We start from the raw sequence: 17,081 nt of genomic DNA on the forward strand, positions 1-17,081 counted from the left end.
GTAATCCTCATTGAGAATAGGAACAGTGAGCTCCCAGCCTGGTCTAATGTGACTCAGTCACTTACCCTAAGGGAGGTTGTTATGGGGACCTCAGACATAGCAAGTTGTCCTGACAGCTGTTGATGCTTAGAGAATCCTTCTAAGTCTTAGGGTAGCAAGAGGAGGGGCCTCAGAATATCAGAAGAATAATCCCCCGAAGGCTGGATTATTTGAATGCTTGTTACCTGCTAGGTATGGTGTTGAGTATTTTGTATATAGACTATCTACATAAAGTAGCAGACTTGGCTTTGGAGAGGTTCTGGGGGCAAAGGCATTGCTCTGGAAGGAGCACAGAGCTTACTGTGTGTGAGCTTATTGCAAGTGAGCTTTCTTACTTAAGGCAGACCCCTGGCACTTGGTCCCTGAATAACCTCAGGTTGTTCTCCTCAACCCTTGTAAGAAACCTGGTTCTGTGTGTTCTTTTAAGTTCTTCACCATCTCCTTGGAATTCTCCATAGACATTCCTGCTGCTTCTTTTTCAATAACTTTTTTATTAGACTCCTGTATTCCCAGGGATTGGAACTTTTTTCCTCTCTCCTATTTTCCTCGGAAACACTGTCAAGCTGAAAAATGAGAGCGGCTCCTGTTGCTATAGTCTGGGTGCAAACCTGCCTCACCTGCTCTGGAAGCTGAAGCCCTGCTGTTTACATGCTTACCTTCCCAGCATTCAAGTCCTAAAATATATATTTGTCATCAGGTGTTTAATAACCCTAAGCTAAGGGTGCAGAGTGCATTGCTTGGTAATAGTATTCTTTCTTTTACACATGCAAAGAAAACGTTATTTTGCTTCTATCAAAAGCCTGGTTTCCAGATACCTAACTGTCAGTTTCTTTTTGCTACATAAATGTTTTTCAACCATGACCCAGAACGGCATAGCTACTAAAACTGAGCCGTCAACAAACAGCAATCCTTCTCCTTAGGCAATCTGACGAACAGTCCTCTGCCAGACACAGCCTGTAGCACGCAAGAAACTTGAAGATGAAGCCGAACCTGAAAGTATGTGCCCATGACCCCAGAAGTTGGGGGGATGAGGCAGGAACATCCTGAGTTTGAGGTTTTTGTGGATGACATAATGAGTTCCAGGCCAACCTGAGCTACATGAGACCCTACCCTAAAGAATAGCGGAAAATTAGAACCGTCTGGGAAAAATTTGGGTCTAATCAGCCTCACCGTTTCTCTTGTGTAAGACAAGAACACTCAGACAATACTCTCTGTCTATGTTACGTATCCAGGCCATTTGTACTATCCCAAAGGTCTACAGATGATTAAACTATACATCCAACCTTCCCTTGGTTAAGCTGGTTGAGCATCCATGGAGAACTCGTTCCTTTAACTAACCCTGAAAGTAAACAGTCTTGCAACGCAGGCAATGCTGTGTGGTAACAGTTCATGTCTGGGCTGTGGGGATCTGGTTCTCTGTCTTCATTTTCCTGGAGACAGCAGCGACATGACTTTCTAACGTGCACAGGCTGCTCGAGGGAATGAATGACTTTCTGCCCAGGCATTGCTTTCTCCACCATGTTCGGATTGCTCTAGGGTCCCATGTTTTTGATGCCACTGCCATCTTCTTCCAATTCACTGTTGACACCCTTGCCATGACTCCCCGTCCCATGCTCCCTGAAACCCGTCTCTAGCAAGATCATTGTCACCATCCTTCTTCTTCTCAGATGTCCTAGGAGCACGGCAGCCACTTCTCTGTCCCTGCCTTAGGCCCTCTGCTCATCCTAAAATGACCTTGGCACCACTGGATGGGGCAGGAGTCTGGTCCTTGTCATATGGCCCATGTTTCAGCCACTGTGAGTTGTCATCACTGTGGGTCTCCACCCTCCCTGCCAGTTACATAAGAGGCCACATCAACGTTTGCTCCCTAGCACCGACTTTTATTAAACAGACACCGTGTGAGAGGCCAAGTGGGCAAGAAGTCCATCCGGAGCCATGTCCCCTGGGAGGGTCAGGGACTGTCTCTGGGTCTTGGCTCCCGGAATGACTCAGCTCAACCCTCTCTGCCTGTGTCTGCAGCCTTCAGGACCAAGGACGACATGTTATGTTTTCAGCTACGTAGGAGCAAAAGAGCAGCAGACCTTTCAAAATAAGAATTCCCTTGCTGTTTGCTTCCTCTTGGAACACAATGAAAACGGACTGAGGACACGACTCTGAGCTGTCAGCGCTTCCTCCCAGCTTCCACCGCACCTTTCCTCTGCCAGGAAGAAAATAAAACAAAGCTGCTGGAGTTAAACAAGGGCTTAATGAATAGTCAAAATAATTGTTTAGCTTGGATATAAGGCCCTCCGCAAACAGATGATTGCCCAGACCGGGGGCCAGGAAGAACAGCCCTACAAGGCTACAAGGACACTACTTGTTCTGTCCTGAGCGCAAAAGCCCAGTGGCCTTGGCTCTCCTGAGGACGCCCTGACTCTCCTCGCCAGCATACTGAAGCAATTCAGCCTCAGAGGGACTCATGGAAGCAAGAGTGGAAGAGAACTTTCCGTATAGATAAACATATGCTTAAAATGTCCATCTTCCTCCAATAGTAAGAAGGCCCGTGACAGGGCATGTCCAGTTTGCTTTTATTCAAATTCATGTTGAAAACTTTCTAAGATACATGCTGCCTCTTGCCTTCCTGATGGTTTAAACATGATTTAATTCTCTCCACAAACATTTGCTACCTCTGAGGGCTGTCACGCGGTTTAAGAGTCGTCAGGTCCTCAGACTATAACTGAAGCCGTGCACACGGAGGCGTAAGCCCTGAAGCTGATTCTGTCTGCTACGGCTATTGTTTGGCATTGCTCCTGTTGATGTTTTCTGTTCTGGTTTTTATCTAAGTGTCTTCCATAGCAACGTGTTTGCTGCTGTCTCTTTCCACAAAGGTGGGGGTTCCTCATAAAAATTCTACTTAACTGAGAACTCAAATAAGTTCTTCACACACCCAATCAATGCCGCTGAGTGATATTTCTAGTAATAGTCTTCCATTCCATACTGGGAAGGGATAGACAACCTGTTGATCCAGAACAGCCATTCCTACTGCCATTCTAATTCCTGCAGCCATTCTTGCTGAAATGGTCTTGGAACCTAGTTAACTAAATTTTGGGTATTCAGTATTCAGTCTGCAGGAATTATGATGGTCATGTCCGTTATTCATCATCAGATAGGAATCAGAGCATACATTAGACCAGGAAAGGCTAATGTTTAACAGTCTGAGCAATTTTCAATGCAGATAACATAGGAAAGATGTCAAGAACACAGACTCAGGGTCAGCTGGGTCCAAATGCAAATTCTTACTAACCTCTATCAAGTGTGCACGCATCAAATTTCCATTGACTTTCATTTCCTCAGCCACAAAATGTTCTGATGACAACAATATTAATAACAATGAATGATAATAATACCTACCTCAAATTGTTGGGTTGATAATAATTGATAATGACATAATGCAAATAAAATGCTCAGCACAGCCTAAGTAGCCAATAAATGTTGGTCATATTATTTTCACATATTGTAATGTCCTAACAATGAATCTCATAAAGGGGACAAAGTTCCTGTGATTATGTAAGTTAAATTGTATAAAACTGGACTTCAAAGTAATTATAGGCTTGTCTAGTGTATGTATGTGACTGTAACAACATGCCGGTCCTATGAGCACAGGAATCCCCTGATTCCTAGTGTGTGTTTCCCCCTCCACCCTCTCGGCTGTGTATTGTTCTCCTCAGTTTCCTTAAATCTAAAGTCTTCCATGGCATGGCATCCCTGTGCCTCGCATCCATAGATGGGCAACAGTGATGAACCCTGATCAAGGTTTTAAATCAACATCAATATCACACGGAAAATTTTTCTCATAAAATTCTGAGAAAATGCTACCCTCATAACTACAAATTCAAAAGCATTTCTTTGCATACTGAAAGAAAATACTAAGAGAGAAGTCAATTCAAATAGCAAGCTTAAAACCTCTGGAAAAGCCCAAGGTGTGACTAAGCCCAAAGGTCAACAAAGCCACAGACCCAAATGGCTTCACAAGAACACTTACAGTCTCATCCACGGTCTTAGTTAGGGTTACTATTTTTTTACTGATTTTTATTGAGCTCTACATTTTTCTTTGCTGCCCTCGGGAATCTCCCTTCTCCCGTGGTCCCCATGCTCCCAATTTACTCAGGAGATCTTGTCTTTTTTTTTATGTCCCATGTAGATTAGATTTATGTATGTCTCTCTTAGAGTCCTCATTGTTGTCTAGGTTCTCTGGGATTGTGATTTGTAGGTTGGTTTTCTTTGCTTTATGTTTAAAAACCACTTAAGAATGAGTACATGTGATAATTGTCCTTCTGGGTCTGGCTTGCCTCACTCAAAATGATGTTTTCTAGCTCCATCCATTTTCTTACAAAATTCAAGACGTCATTATGTTTTTCTGCTGTGTCATATTCCATTGTATAAATATACCACATTTTCTTTATCCATTCTTTAGTTGAGGGGCACTTAGGTTGTTTCCAGGTTCTGGCTATGACAAACAATGCTGCTATGAACATAGTTGAGCCCATGTCCTTGTGGCAGGGTTGAGCATCCTTTGGATATATACCCCAAAGTAGAGTTACTATTGATGTAACAAAATTCCGTGAGTGAAATACAAGTCGGCAAGGAAAGGATTTACTTGGCTTACACTTCGAATTCACTGTTCATCATAGAAGGAAGTCATGATAGGAACTCAAACAGGGCAGGAACCTGGAGGTCAGGAGCTGATGCAGAAGCCATGGAAGAGTGCTGCTTACTGGCTTGTTCCTTATGGCTTGCTCAGCCTGCTTTCTTACAGAACCCAGCCCAGGGATGGTACCGCCCACAATAGGCTTGGCCCTCCCCATTAACCACAAATTAAGAAAATAACTTACAGTTAGATCTTATGAAGGCATTTCTCAATTGAGATTCCTTCCTTTCAGATAACTCTAGTTTGTGTGTCAAGTTGACTAGCCAGCATAGCTATGCATAGATGTTTTAATTTTTTTAATTAAAATAGAATTACATCATTTTTCTCTTTGCATTTCCTCCCTCCAACTCTTTCCATGCACTTTGTCTTGGTCTGTCTCAAGTTTTCTATTTCTTTAACTCTTGTTTTACACAAACACACACTTAAATATGCAAACACAACTTTCATAGTCCACATGATGTTGCTTGTATGTATGATCTCAGGGATAAATTTTTGATATTGAAAAAGTAATTCCTGGGCTTTTCCCTAGGGAAGACAATTCTTCTGCTCTCAATGTTCCTTAGCTGCTTATAGTTCTTCGTCCAGTGTTGAGGTCTGGTAAGATTTCCCCCTTCCATGTATTAGGATGTCTATTTGTGTGATCCTTGTTCAGGTCTTGCTTAGACAGCCATGTTGATGAGACTTCCTGAATGTAGCTTCTCTGATATATCTAGGAGATGAAATATCACAGAGAATTCTTGTTCCTCTGGTTCTTACAATCTTTCCAACCCCTCTTCTGCTATAACCCCTAAGCCCTCCTAGGTGCACGAGTTGTGTTGTAGATACATCAGTTGGGTTGGTCACTTGTTCTCTGCATTTTGTTTGATTGTGGTTTGGACCTTTAAGGCACATGTCTGTCCCACATAATTACAAGCTATAAGTTCATTTCCACTAGCTCTGAACGAGTTTGTGATACATGTGCCATCTTTTTCTGAACGGCTACTACAAGTCCAAATTCCACAATGTGGGGATCTGAGAGCTCCTTTACGTTTCATTTTGAAAATGGAGTCTATAGGCTGTAGACGTGGTGTTGAGGAGAGCCCAGCACAGGAAGTCAAGGAACCTAGACATGACACTAGCTCTGCTGAATGCAAGAGTAAAGCACCATGAAGGCCAGGAAAGCAGTGTGTTCTTCCTGGGAGCTTGTGAGGGGCCTGAGCCCTTTTGCTGCAGCTCCAGAGTAAAGGGTTGTAGTCTCTGGACCTTTCTCCCTAGAGCCACTGTATTCTCACTTCTGAAATAAGGACTATGATAGCATTTCTCCCCTCTAGGCTATGGTAGACAGTCGTTGAAAGATACATGACAAAAAAAAATCCATCTCAGGGGTTTTTGACAAAGGTTTGTGAAATCAGAAGTCTTACAAATGTAGGTGTTCAGGATAATATAAGGTAGAAGGAACCATTTACTTCTGCGTAGCTTTTGTTCAGCTATTGGTTCTCCCTCTCCGCTCCACTCTCTCTCTCTCTCTCTCTGTGTGTGTGTGTGTGTGTGTGTGTGTGTGTGTGTGTGTGTGTGTATTTTATCACAGAGGTATTGCTACATAGTCTAGGCTACCTTGAAAGTCATGATCCTCCTTGCTTCAGGCTCCTAGGTACTGGGGTGACATAGACTTGCACCACTATGATCAACAGGCAACACTCAGGTTTTAGTTCATTTTTCATCTCTTCCTTTGTTCATTGACTGTCTTTCTGTTTTAACAGTTAACTTATCCCTTTCTAGTCCTTAAGCTGTAAGACTCTCCAACACTAAAGCACAGTGAAGGATTAGATTGTAGAAAGCGGGACAGACACGAAAGGGACTAACACGAAGGACAAAGCAGAGACTGATCCAAGCGCTCATGCGCATGCTTTACAGCCCCCCATTTCAACCCAAAAGGGAATCTTCACTTTGTCGCAGAGATGGCTGTGGGTGGAGCTTTCACTCAGGGCTGACTAACCTCAAAGACTGGAGAGTAAAGAGGACCCTGTCCCTCCTTTCTGTTCCCAGGCTGAGGCTCCTGTGATGTCTGGAGAAAAGTGGCTTAGGGGAAGGGTCCCGTTGTTCCTGGCATTGATGTCTCTAGGGCAGTGGTTCTCAACCTTCCTAATGCTGCGACCCTTTAGCAGGATTCCTTGTGCTGTGGTGGCCCCCAACCATAAGATTATTCCATTGCTACTTCATAACTGTAATTTTGTCACTGTTATGAATCATAACGTAAATTGTGTTTTTTGATAGTCCAAAGGATTTGTGTCCCACAGGTTGAGGACTATTGTTCTAGCACCTTCCCTGACTCAGTTCTTCCAGAAATACATTCCTGACCATGCATTTCTGCACCATGTATTTCTGCCTCTCCTTGGAGTCCACGTGGTATGTAATAATTGGTGGAGCAATCACTTAGTACCTACCAAGTACCAGACAGTACGCAAAGTGCAATGGGGAACACAGATCACGCAATGGTCATGGCCCCGCTTTGCAGGAGTCTGGGAGAAGGCCATGCAACAGGCGCTGCCAAGTAGCCAGGGCTATTTTAGATACTCGGACAGAGGCACTTTCAAGCAAGTCCTTCTCATTTGACAGGACACCTGAAGCAGAGAGAAATATGCTTCCCGAGATCACACAGGTAGCAAGTGCCAAAGTAGGTTTCTCCAGCGTTCGCTTTATTCTCAAGCCCACTGTATCCTCTATATTCAATTTCTTCCCTGGGTTGGGAAGGCAGGACACACGTACACATACACACACACACACACACACACACACACACACACACACAGAAAAGGAACATGAAGGTAGCCACCGGAAGAAGCTGCAGAGAAATAAGTATTGGAAACACTACCGACCATCATGAAAACAAGGGTATGTATGAATCCAAAATATCTGTCGCTGAGCTGACAGGTTTTAATGTTCACCAGTGGCACAACCTAGGGGCAAAGAAGGTGGACGCCATCGGAAAATAAGACACTGGGCCATTACACCTGCTCAGGGTGGATCTCCAATCCCAGAACCCCGTTCATCCTACAGATTCAGCTGCTCCATCTCCACAGCCCCAGGCAGCGTAAAATGATGATGGAACCTTTGCAGTTGGTTGAAATGTTCGCAGGCCTGGTAAATACCAGAGAGCAGTAATTGATTTGGTGTGGTCTCGGCAGATTCATCACGGTCGGCAGTAACTAAGCACCCCTTCCCCACCCATGGCTCTCTTGGGCGGGTGAGGAGGAGTCGCTTTTCTCCTAACATTCTGTGCTGACGTAGCTGGTGAGGAAGATTTGCTGAGGAAAGGTGAATACACTTGGCAACGCCTTCAATCGTTTGTTTGGATTTTCTGTTTTCTAGGAGATGTACGACTAAGGGGTCAGACCGGGGTTCCTGCCGAACGCCGCGGCTCCTACCCATTCATTGACTTCCGTCTACTCAACAGTGAGTACCCGAGTGCGCCTTCAAAGGAGCAAATGTTTCCTTTAGCGGGGAAAACCCACCTCATTTCCCTAGGAACGTCATAACCTTGCAAGGTCTGCCTTCCTTCCTCCACCTCTGTCTCCTCAACTGGAGCTTAAGACTTTGTCTCTCAAGTTCCTCACATGGGAAGGGAATCTGAGAACTGCCCAAGCCTCTCACATCGGCGCTGAAAGCAAGCTGGCAAATTTAAGGCCAGCACTAAGGAGGCAGAAACAGGGGGGAATCTCTGTTCATTGGAGGCCAGCCTGGGCTACATAGTGACTTCCAAGACAGTCAGGGCTATGAAAAAACATCCTGTCTTGGAGAGGGGGGGAGGGAAACACAAGAAACACAACCCTCAACTACTGTTGTGACCTTCACACAGGTGTTCTTTTTGTGTTTCCAGAACATTCTCTTTTCCTGCACCCAGGACAGGGCTAGAGGAAGTGCTATCTCATTTTTTAAATTTCACAGATAAATCCTAGGATACCCCCATTCCTAACTCTCCCTTCTTATTCTCCTATGATCCCTATTTCTACATTCATTAAAAGGAAGGCCTTCCCATCCACACTGCTGCTTGCTTCCCGCTTGGTGATGAACTTGGTAGCACAGCCTCTACAACTCCTTCTGTTGTTGTTTAATCTTACATTCCTTAGGAAATTCAACCCAGTGGCCAGTCGTTTCTCAGCTTTTATATCGCCTATCATGGTGCTCCTTCACCTCGGCTTGTGGTGGAAGGAGGAGCCACCAGTAATAGATTTCACAATTTGCCCCAAGGTTTTTGCTGTTTGATTCTCACATCCCTGCCCGTCTATAAATTTCAAAGTGCTGGATGGAGTCCACAGAGTATTACTTTCCTTTGACATAAACAACCTCCACACAGGCGGTAATTTGATTTGCCTCAACCCCTGGAATGACTAGGAAAATTTAGACTTCGCTATTTGTGATCCTGAGATGAGTGAAAGGCCAGTAGTAGATGGACCTGCTTGTGGTTCTCCTACCATCGTGCTGTGCTGCTTCTTCAGCTCTTCCAAAGATGCAGAGACAGAGTAACGTTTTCAATCCTAGAAGTGAACACCCCCAACACTTCCTAAAACTCAACACTGTGCCGTCTCTAGATGACTGCAACAAAGAATGCAACCTGTAAGAGCTAGACCAATGCAATATTGGATGCAACCTGTGAGAGCCAGACCAATGCAATATTGAATGCAACCTGTGTGAGCTAGACCAATGCAATATTGAAAGCAACTCATGAGAGCTAGACCAATGCAACATTGAATGCAACCTGTGAGAGCTAGACCAATGCAACATTGAATGCAACCTGTGAGCGCTAGACCAATGCAATATTGAATGCAACCCGTGAGAGCTAGACCAATGCAACATTGAATGCAACCCGTAAGAGCTAGATTAATGCAATATTGAATGCAACCCATGAGAGCTAGATCAATGCAACCCATGAGAGCTAGATCAATGCAACATTGAATGCAACCCATGAGACCTAGACCAATGCAACATTGAATGCAACCCATGAGAGGTAGATCAATGCAACATTGAATGCAACCTGTGAGAGCTAGAATAATGCAATATTGAATGCGACCTGTGAGAGATAGACCAATGCAATACTGAATGCAACCTGTGGAATCCAGGTCTAGGCAAAATTGAATGTGGCCTGAGGTAGCTCTGGGGGGTACTTATGACACCTCCTGATTAGAACAGTTCCATACAGGCTGTTCTAACTCCCCATGGAAGCTACGCTGCTGGCAATCTCCTGACTGGATAAATGTCTGGGTCACCAGATGGGAGGTTCCACAAAGTAGGGCATTATTCATCTGCACCAGAACTCTCCAATAGAGCCCCAGGTAGAAAGTTACCAAAAAGCCTCTTTCCAGCAATAGATAGATGTTATTTCATGATTTCTAATACAGCCAAAGAACAAAGGAGGAAGCTAGTAGTTAGGTATTTATAAGACCAAGGTTTTAAATGATTCTTAACTCAACCCCAATGTTCATAAGCAGCTATGCTGATTCTGATGGTCTTTGTAGTGGAATATGCAATATGGAGTTGATTGTCTCTACCACATGTCTCTCTCTGCATGAGAAAAAAACAAATTTTTCAAAATAATTTGCTTTTCTTTTTAATCTGAAAAGCGTGTGTGTGTGTGTGTGTGTGTGTGTGTGTGTGTGTGTGTGTGTAGACTGCAGATAGCCATTGTTTCTACATACTGGTTGTATTAAAAAGATCATCTGTAAGTCGCCGCTACCCGTCACCCTCTGCAGGTCTTCCAGGAAGCTCCTGGTGCCTGGGCTCGGCCTATGCCCAGGCCTTGTCTGATCCCCACTTCCATTTTCCTGCACCTGTTCCTCAGAGTCAGCTACTCATCCAGGAAAACCATTGGCCACACACCCTGAAATTTCCTTTACATTCTCTTTAAGACTCTGTTCTAGATAATTCTTTCACTCCCTTCTCTTTTATATGCTATACTATGATATACCGAGACAGCCCTAATTTCCTTTCAATATATTTGGCTTTTTATTTTTATTTATTTATTTATCTACCTATCTATTTATTTATTTATTTTTGGTTTTTCTAGAGAGGGTTTCTCCATAGTTTTGGAGCCTGTCCTAGAACTCAAAGAGTTCCACTTGTCTCTGCCTCACAAGTGCTGGGATTAAAGGCATGCACCACCACTATCCAGTCCCGTGTTTGGCTTTTTAAGTGGCTTCAGTTTCCTAGATGTCTAAGGTGTGCCCCTAAATAAACTACAAAGGTCCTGAACTCAACAACTCTTTCTAGTTACTAACTCCATAGTTAACGTACCAGTTACAGTAAGTATTCCTCGGGAAACAGCTGTAATAAGTAGCTGTAAGTGTAAGCCATCCCTGGCTTTAACTGAACAGCAGGGAGAGCCTGAGGAATTGTGAGGTTTGTATTTATTCGTGATGCAATCCACCCCTCTCTTTAATGCCTGTATTCCGGGAGTCGGAGTGTGAGCCTCCGTCATTGCTCTGATTCTTTTGCAGCTTCCTAACTTGGCAACCAAGCAGCTTGTCACCAGGTAGGGATAGGCACATGGGCATCTCTGTAAAATCCAGTCACAAAAAGTATATTATATGTATCAAATCTCCTCTCCTGTATAAAGTCTCCCATCTATTTAATTCTCTTGCATCTTTTCATGCCCTCCTTGAGGCTTGCTGTGTAGTTAAAGATATGTTTTCTCCCTAAAGAGAAGCATTTTAGAACATTTTGGAAGTTTCTCCTTAAACTTTGATTGTACCCACCAATTGCAACTCTACACAATAACTGCCAAACTAGTTGAACATATTCTTTTTTAAATGCTTTATTTGTATGTTTGTGTTCATGTTTGTTTGTATGCAAGCATGTGTGTGTGTGTGTGTGTGTGTGTGTGTGTGTGTGTAGACCAGAGGTCAATGTGGGGTGTCATTCTCAGCTGCTCCTCTCTCTGTTTTTTTAGGTAGCATTTCTCATTTTTATTCAATCCCCACCCTTATTTACTGATTGGGCTGACTTCTCAGCAATGCCTGGGAATCCTTCTGTCTCTGCCCCCTCATTGTTGGGGTTACAGGTAGACACTATCACCATGGATTTCTCTTAGGGGGTGCGGTGGATCATACTCAGTTCCTAGCACTTAGAAGGTGAAGACAGGCAGATCTCTGTGAGTTCAATGCCAGCCTGGCTCCAGGCCTGGGAGGACTCCATAGTGAGCTCTTAGTTCAGAAAATACCAACCAAAGTCAGGTTCCAACATGTGCACGGCAGATACTTCACTCACTGAACCATTCCCTCAGACCCTTGCATTACTTATTTCGTGTCCATTTCTCTCAGAATAGACACAGGCCCACAACCATTCCACTCAAATGATCATAGTTTTGTATCTCTCCTGAGACAGAATCCAATATAGGGCTTTAAAAGAAATCATTTATAAATTAAAATTCCAAAGTAAATTCAATGTAAGAAAAATCAAATCATTAAAACTCCTATTCCTAGTCTGCATTTCTGCAACCTTTCTACTAAAATGCTTAATGGATCCCACACAATTGCCATTCCCTACCCACACTGCTCCTGGCTGCTTCTCATTTACCACCTACTTCAATACCTGCCTTCAAACTCTGGCCTATGTAAGGGGAAAATGTGCATTGAATGGGAAGGCCCATTGCGTTTCCACGTTGCTCATTAGTCACGGTTCCAACCTGTCGTAGCAGACAGGGGACGGCAGAATCAAGACCTACAGTAAGTTGTTTTCTGTCAGAATGGGAATTGTGGCTGCTACAACAGATCACTGGGACAGAAGGGGTAGATGGCAGCCAGTGCACCAGATCTGTCCCCGTGCCTCTTGCGGTAAACACAGTCTTGCTGGAGCACTGCCATGGCCATCTCCTGAAATGCCATCTAGGGCTGCTGTGGTACAAATAGGTAGCGCAGCTACAGCAACATCTACATCATCTACAAAGCCAGACTTAGCTGATGCTGGCCTTGATGGGAAAAGGTTACCACCCCCATTGTACATACCGTTAAGCAGATTTACAGGGGTTTTATGCTGTGAGCACATTCAGTCCAGGCCATTTTTCTTTGTTATTGTCATTTTCTTTATACTTTCCAGATCCATCCCTTACTTTTTTTTTTTTTTTTTTTTGAGGCAGAGTTTCTCCATGTAGCCTAGCTGTCCTGGTACTCACTCTATAGACCAGGCTGGTCTTGAATTCACAGAGATCTGCCTCCCAAGTGCTGAGATTAAAGGTGTGTGCCACCACTGCCTGGCCCATTCCTTACTTTAAAGAATGAACTGAACACTGACTAAATTTATACACAACAGAAGCACAAGGAGAAAACAAACTTCCTTATTGGTCTAGGTATAAAACTCTAATTTGAAATTATTTTTCTTAATTCTACACACATTCTTCTGAAAAAGAAAATCTCTTTCCATGCACAGGGAGAAAGGCACAGTGCTTCCTTACCCACAGTCCTATGGCCTACATCATAAGGTGGTTAAACACCTGATTTGTCTCTCACGGTCCTAATTTTCTTTTCTTTTTGGTCCAGCATCCTTAGTAATTACAGTATCTTCCCATTTCGTTTGTCCTGGTTTGAAGAATAAATTACAGACCAGTCAATTGTAAATGTCTGCCCACAAGAGTGCTCGATAAAATGCCACACGCATAGCATAGAAGACCAAGTTCAAGGGCTGAAGAGATGGCTCAGTGGATAGGAGCACAGGTTGCTCTTCCAGAGGACTGGGTTTGAGTCCCAGGACCTGATGGCGCATGGCCCACCATCTGTGACTCCAGTTTCAGGGGATCCAACACCCTCTTCTGGCCTTTGCAGGCCCCAGGCAAGCATGCAGGCAAAACACCCATAGAAAAGTGTTTTAAAATGAAGTTTAAAAGTGCAATATAATGAGTGCAGTTGAGAACAAATGTACTGGGGCTGGTGAGTTAGCTCAGTGCTTCAGCGCACACACTGCTCGTGCGGAGGACCCAGCACCCGGGTCAGGAAGCCTAAATCAAATCACTTCTAACTCCAACTCCAGAGGATCCGACACCATCTTCTGGATTCTACAGGCACCTGCACTTGTATGCACATACACATGTACACATTATTAAAAATAAAAATCTTTTTTTAAAAAATTTATGGCATACTTGAAAATTGCTGAGAGGATAAATTTAAAGTGTTCGCAGCACAGAAAAATCATTACGTAATGCAGATGTGAACTGGCCACATTTAGCCTTTCCACAATCTATATTCAATTTCAAACGTCATCTTGTATCACATGACACATCTTGTGATGCATTTGCATCACAATATATTTTTCATCATCATCATCATCATCATAATAACAGAGTATAATATTCCGGAAATAAATATCTCAAACTCTTCCTCATAAGAGTTCGTCAGGATCAGTTGAAATACATGAGACAAAAGTATTTGTCAGAAGCCAATATTGTTTCCTGTTTCCATTTCCACAAGTGGAAGAGAAACAGCTGTATGAGTTTCTAGAAGCTTCTCTGGGAAAGTAGTGGGAAGCCTACTCTAGCCTCATTGTGTGGGACATGGGAAACGTGGACCTTTAAAAAGAGTTCCCTTTACACCTAAACATGGAGGGAGAAGGGAGCAAGAGAAAACCGAGGCAGTTGTTTTTATGACGTGGAAAGCTAACGCGAGACCAGAGCGAGACCTGTAGGAGGACTGGAGCAGAGGAAGCGAGCGGCTCTAGCACCGGCATCCTGTGGATGGAGTTCATTTACTAGCTCTGTCGAAGGGAAAACAGGAGCGATGAGAGGAGAGAAAATCTGTGTTCAAAGACGCCAACAGAGAGGGGACAGTGGCCAGGGAATCACAATCTTCGGAGAGGGCAGAGGAGGCGGCTCCTGGCTCCCTTAGCAGCCCTTCCCCAGCTCTGTCTCCTGACTTAATATAATCAGTAGCCTGAGTAGATAATGACTAGGTTGAGATGTTCCCATGGCAACCATCTCAGAACAACACAATGTGATTTCCACACTCGCTCAGCAGAGGAAGTGACATGCAAAGAAAACATTCCCAGGGACTGGGGAACATTCGGGAACCCAAGGCTTCTTCTTCAGAGTACACATTTCAGCCACCAGACAGCCTGGTGCTGCGTACCAGCCGCCTCAGCAGCAGTAGGTTAGTGGGTTGTTTGGCTTTTCCCGCCTTGTTAATTTGCTAATCTTGATCTTAAACTCTCTTCCTCTGGATTTGCTTCTCCCGGCTGGGCCATTTTAGCTGCACAATCCTGAGGTCATTTTAGTAGCATAACAAAACTAGATGCTTATTCTTTCCAAAGGAGAATCAAAATAGACCTATGCATAGGTATATGTTAACTATTTTCTTTAAAAATTATCCAGAAAATAGTTAACATATACCTATGTCTCGAAAAAAAAAAATTATCCAGAGACTCAAATGCTTCGAAAAAAAAAACCAACAACAAAAAACAAACAAACAAAAACCTTGCTGGCTAATGCCCTGTAGCCATTCTGTCTTTGACCTATAAAATATGTTCACTGAAGGACTGTAGAGCAAAGGCCACCAACCATGTTAGAAACCATTTGGCATTGGGTGATACCCCCATCACCACCATTGTAAAGACAGAAAGGCAGTTTGCCTGCAAAGTCCATTGTCTAAGACAGAATTTCCAGCAGGTATTGGCAGACTTGCAGTAATCTTGTCAAAAATAGCCTTTACTATCACCTATGAGAGTCACACATGACATGCAAAGCTAAAATGTCATTCTAGAAGCAGTCTTACAGAAAGGATTCACTCTCACCCCATCCCAGCTAGCTGCTCCCCAGCAGCAAAGGAGCACCTCAGCTGGGACTCATCAAGGCTTACTTCTTGCACTTGGGAGTGCCAGGTTAACACCCCACAGTTTCAAAGTTCAATATTGACCTTCCTCCAGAAGAAAGGCAGGGCTCTGTTTGTGGTTGTGGTACTTCCTGGCTCGGCTGGCTGGCACTCTGGGATGGGCACTCAGGGATTCTGGCCACACACTCCCCAGCTCTTCAACTGCGGAAGTGCCAGACCAGGAGAATGGTTAGCCACCAAAATGCCACTTCATGGTGGAAGCCAAGCAGACAGGGCTCTGAATATCTCGTTCCTTCCCCATCACGGTTTCATCCATGGATATCAAGGGGACAGCTCCTATGGTAAACAGTATGCCAGGGTGCAAAGATGGAGGAGACTTAAGTGTTGCCCTTGAGAAGCTTACAGAGATAGATACAAATAAATATTGATACTCATAGTAATGCATGTGTATGCAATAATAAGCATATATAATATACGATACATATCCATTCTATATGATTCAGAAGTTTTACAGAGCTTGAGACATCAAGACAAGCTGAGGCTTGGCCAGTGAGCAGGGACTGAAGTGACAGAGAAATAAAGAGGAGCTGCATGCTGAGGCCAGTTTTTATTGCCATATATAAAATATACTTCAAGACATAAAACCGGAAAAGAGTTACCACAACTGAACTTGACTAGCTAGAAGTATTACTGAAAGTCAGGTTATTCAAGTAAGATCAGAGCACTGAAAGTCAAGTTATTCAAGTAAGATCAGAGCAGAGAATCCGGGGAGGGGAATCATTCCAGATACCTAGCTGTTATAGAAAAACCATCTTTAAAACCAAACAGTTTTCACCTCCTTCACCTAGAGTTGAAAGTGCCCATTGCCTCTTGTTAGCCCCGCTGACATCATTAAATGGGTTCACATTTTTTTTATCTGAGTGAAAGAAAATGGAAAATTATATCTGAGAGACCAGTATTTCCTCACAGTTATCATTCATTCATTTCACACACAAAACACCCACTCTACACTGAGAAAGATGAGACCATCGTATCCTGGGCCACATCAACAACCATTGGCCTGAGAGAACTTTTCTATGATTGGTGGCTTCTGTCTGAGGCAGCAAGGACTGGGTGGGGTAAACAACAACAAGAAAAAATATATGTGTATAATTCTTCTCAAGATGACAACACTTGGTGTCCCTGGAGATTTGAAGGCTTAGATGAATCTGAGCTATTACTTTAAACTCAAAGAGCTAGCCATCTCGTCACCAGGACAAGTATACATTACATCAAGGGCTGTGCAAATAAATAGGTAACCTAATAACCTTATTCTAAAATAGGTGGCATAAAAATAGAGTGTCCTAAGCAAGAGAGGGAAACAGTGTGGTCTTATGCTGAACCATAAAACATATGGTCGAGTGTGAACTGATTATAAAATGACCATAAATAAGATTGATCTGCCGTACAAAGACCGAGATCACTGAAGTAAGAAGAAAGGCTGAAAATGAACAATGAAAACATGTTGAATACAGAGAAAGTGAACCTTTTGGAACATCAAGATAGGGAGTTTAAACTTGATTCATTAGGCA

General features: G+C 43.6%; 1 protein-coding gene across 3 annotated transcripts in view; it reads left to right on the plus strand.

The window, feature by feature from the left end:
- Pde7b (phosphodiesterase 7B) overlaps nt 1-17,081 on the plus strand; it is a 314,676-nt gene that overhangs the window by 224,733 nt on the left and 72,862 nt on the right. For all 3 annotated transcript variants that reach the window (XM_075947938.1, XM_075947946.1, XM_075947929.1), the window contains one exon: nt 8,075-8,158. In XM_075947938.1, the coding sequence (XP_075804053.1) occupies nt 8,075-8,158 (84 nt within the window). The remainder of the gene's footprint in view (nt 1-8,074; nt 8,159-17,081) is intronic.

This window comes from Microtus pennsylvanicus, chromosome 1 (genome assembly GCF_037038515.1).
Source record: "Microtus pennsylvanicus isolate mMicPen1 chromosome 1, mMicPen1.hap1, whole genome shotgun sequence".
NCBI classification, from domain to species: domain Eukaryota; kingdom Metazoa; phylum Chordata; class Mammalia; order Rodentia; family Cricetidae; genus Microtus; species Microtus pennsylvanicus.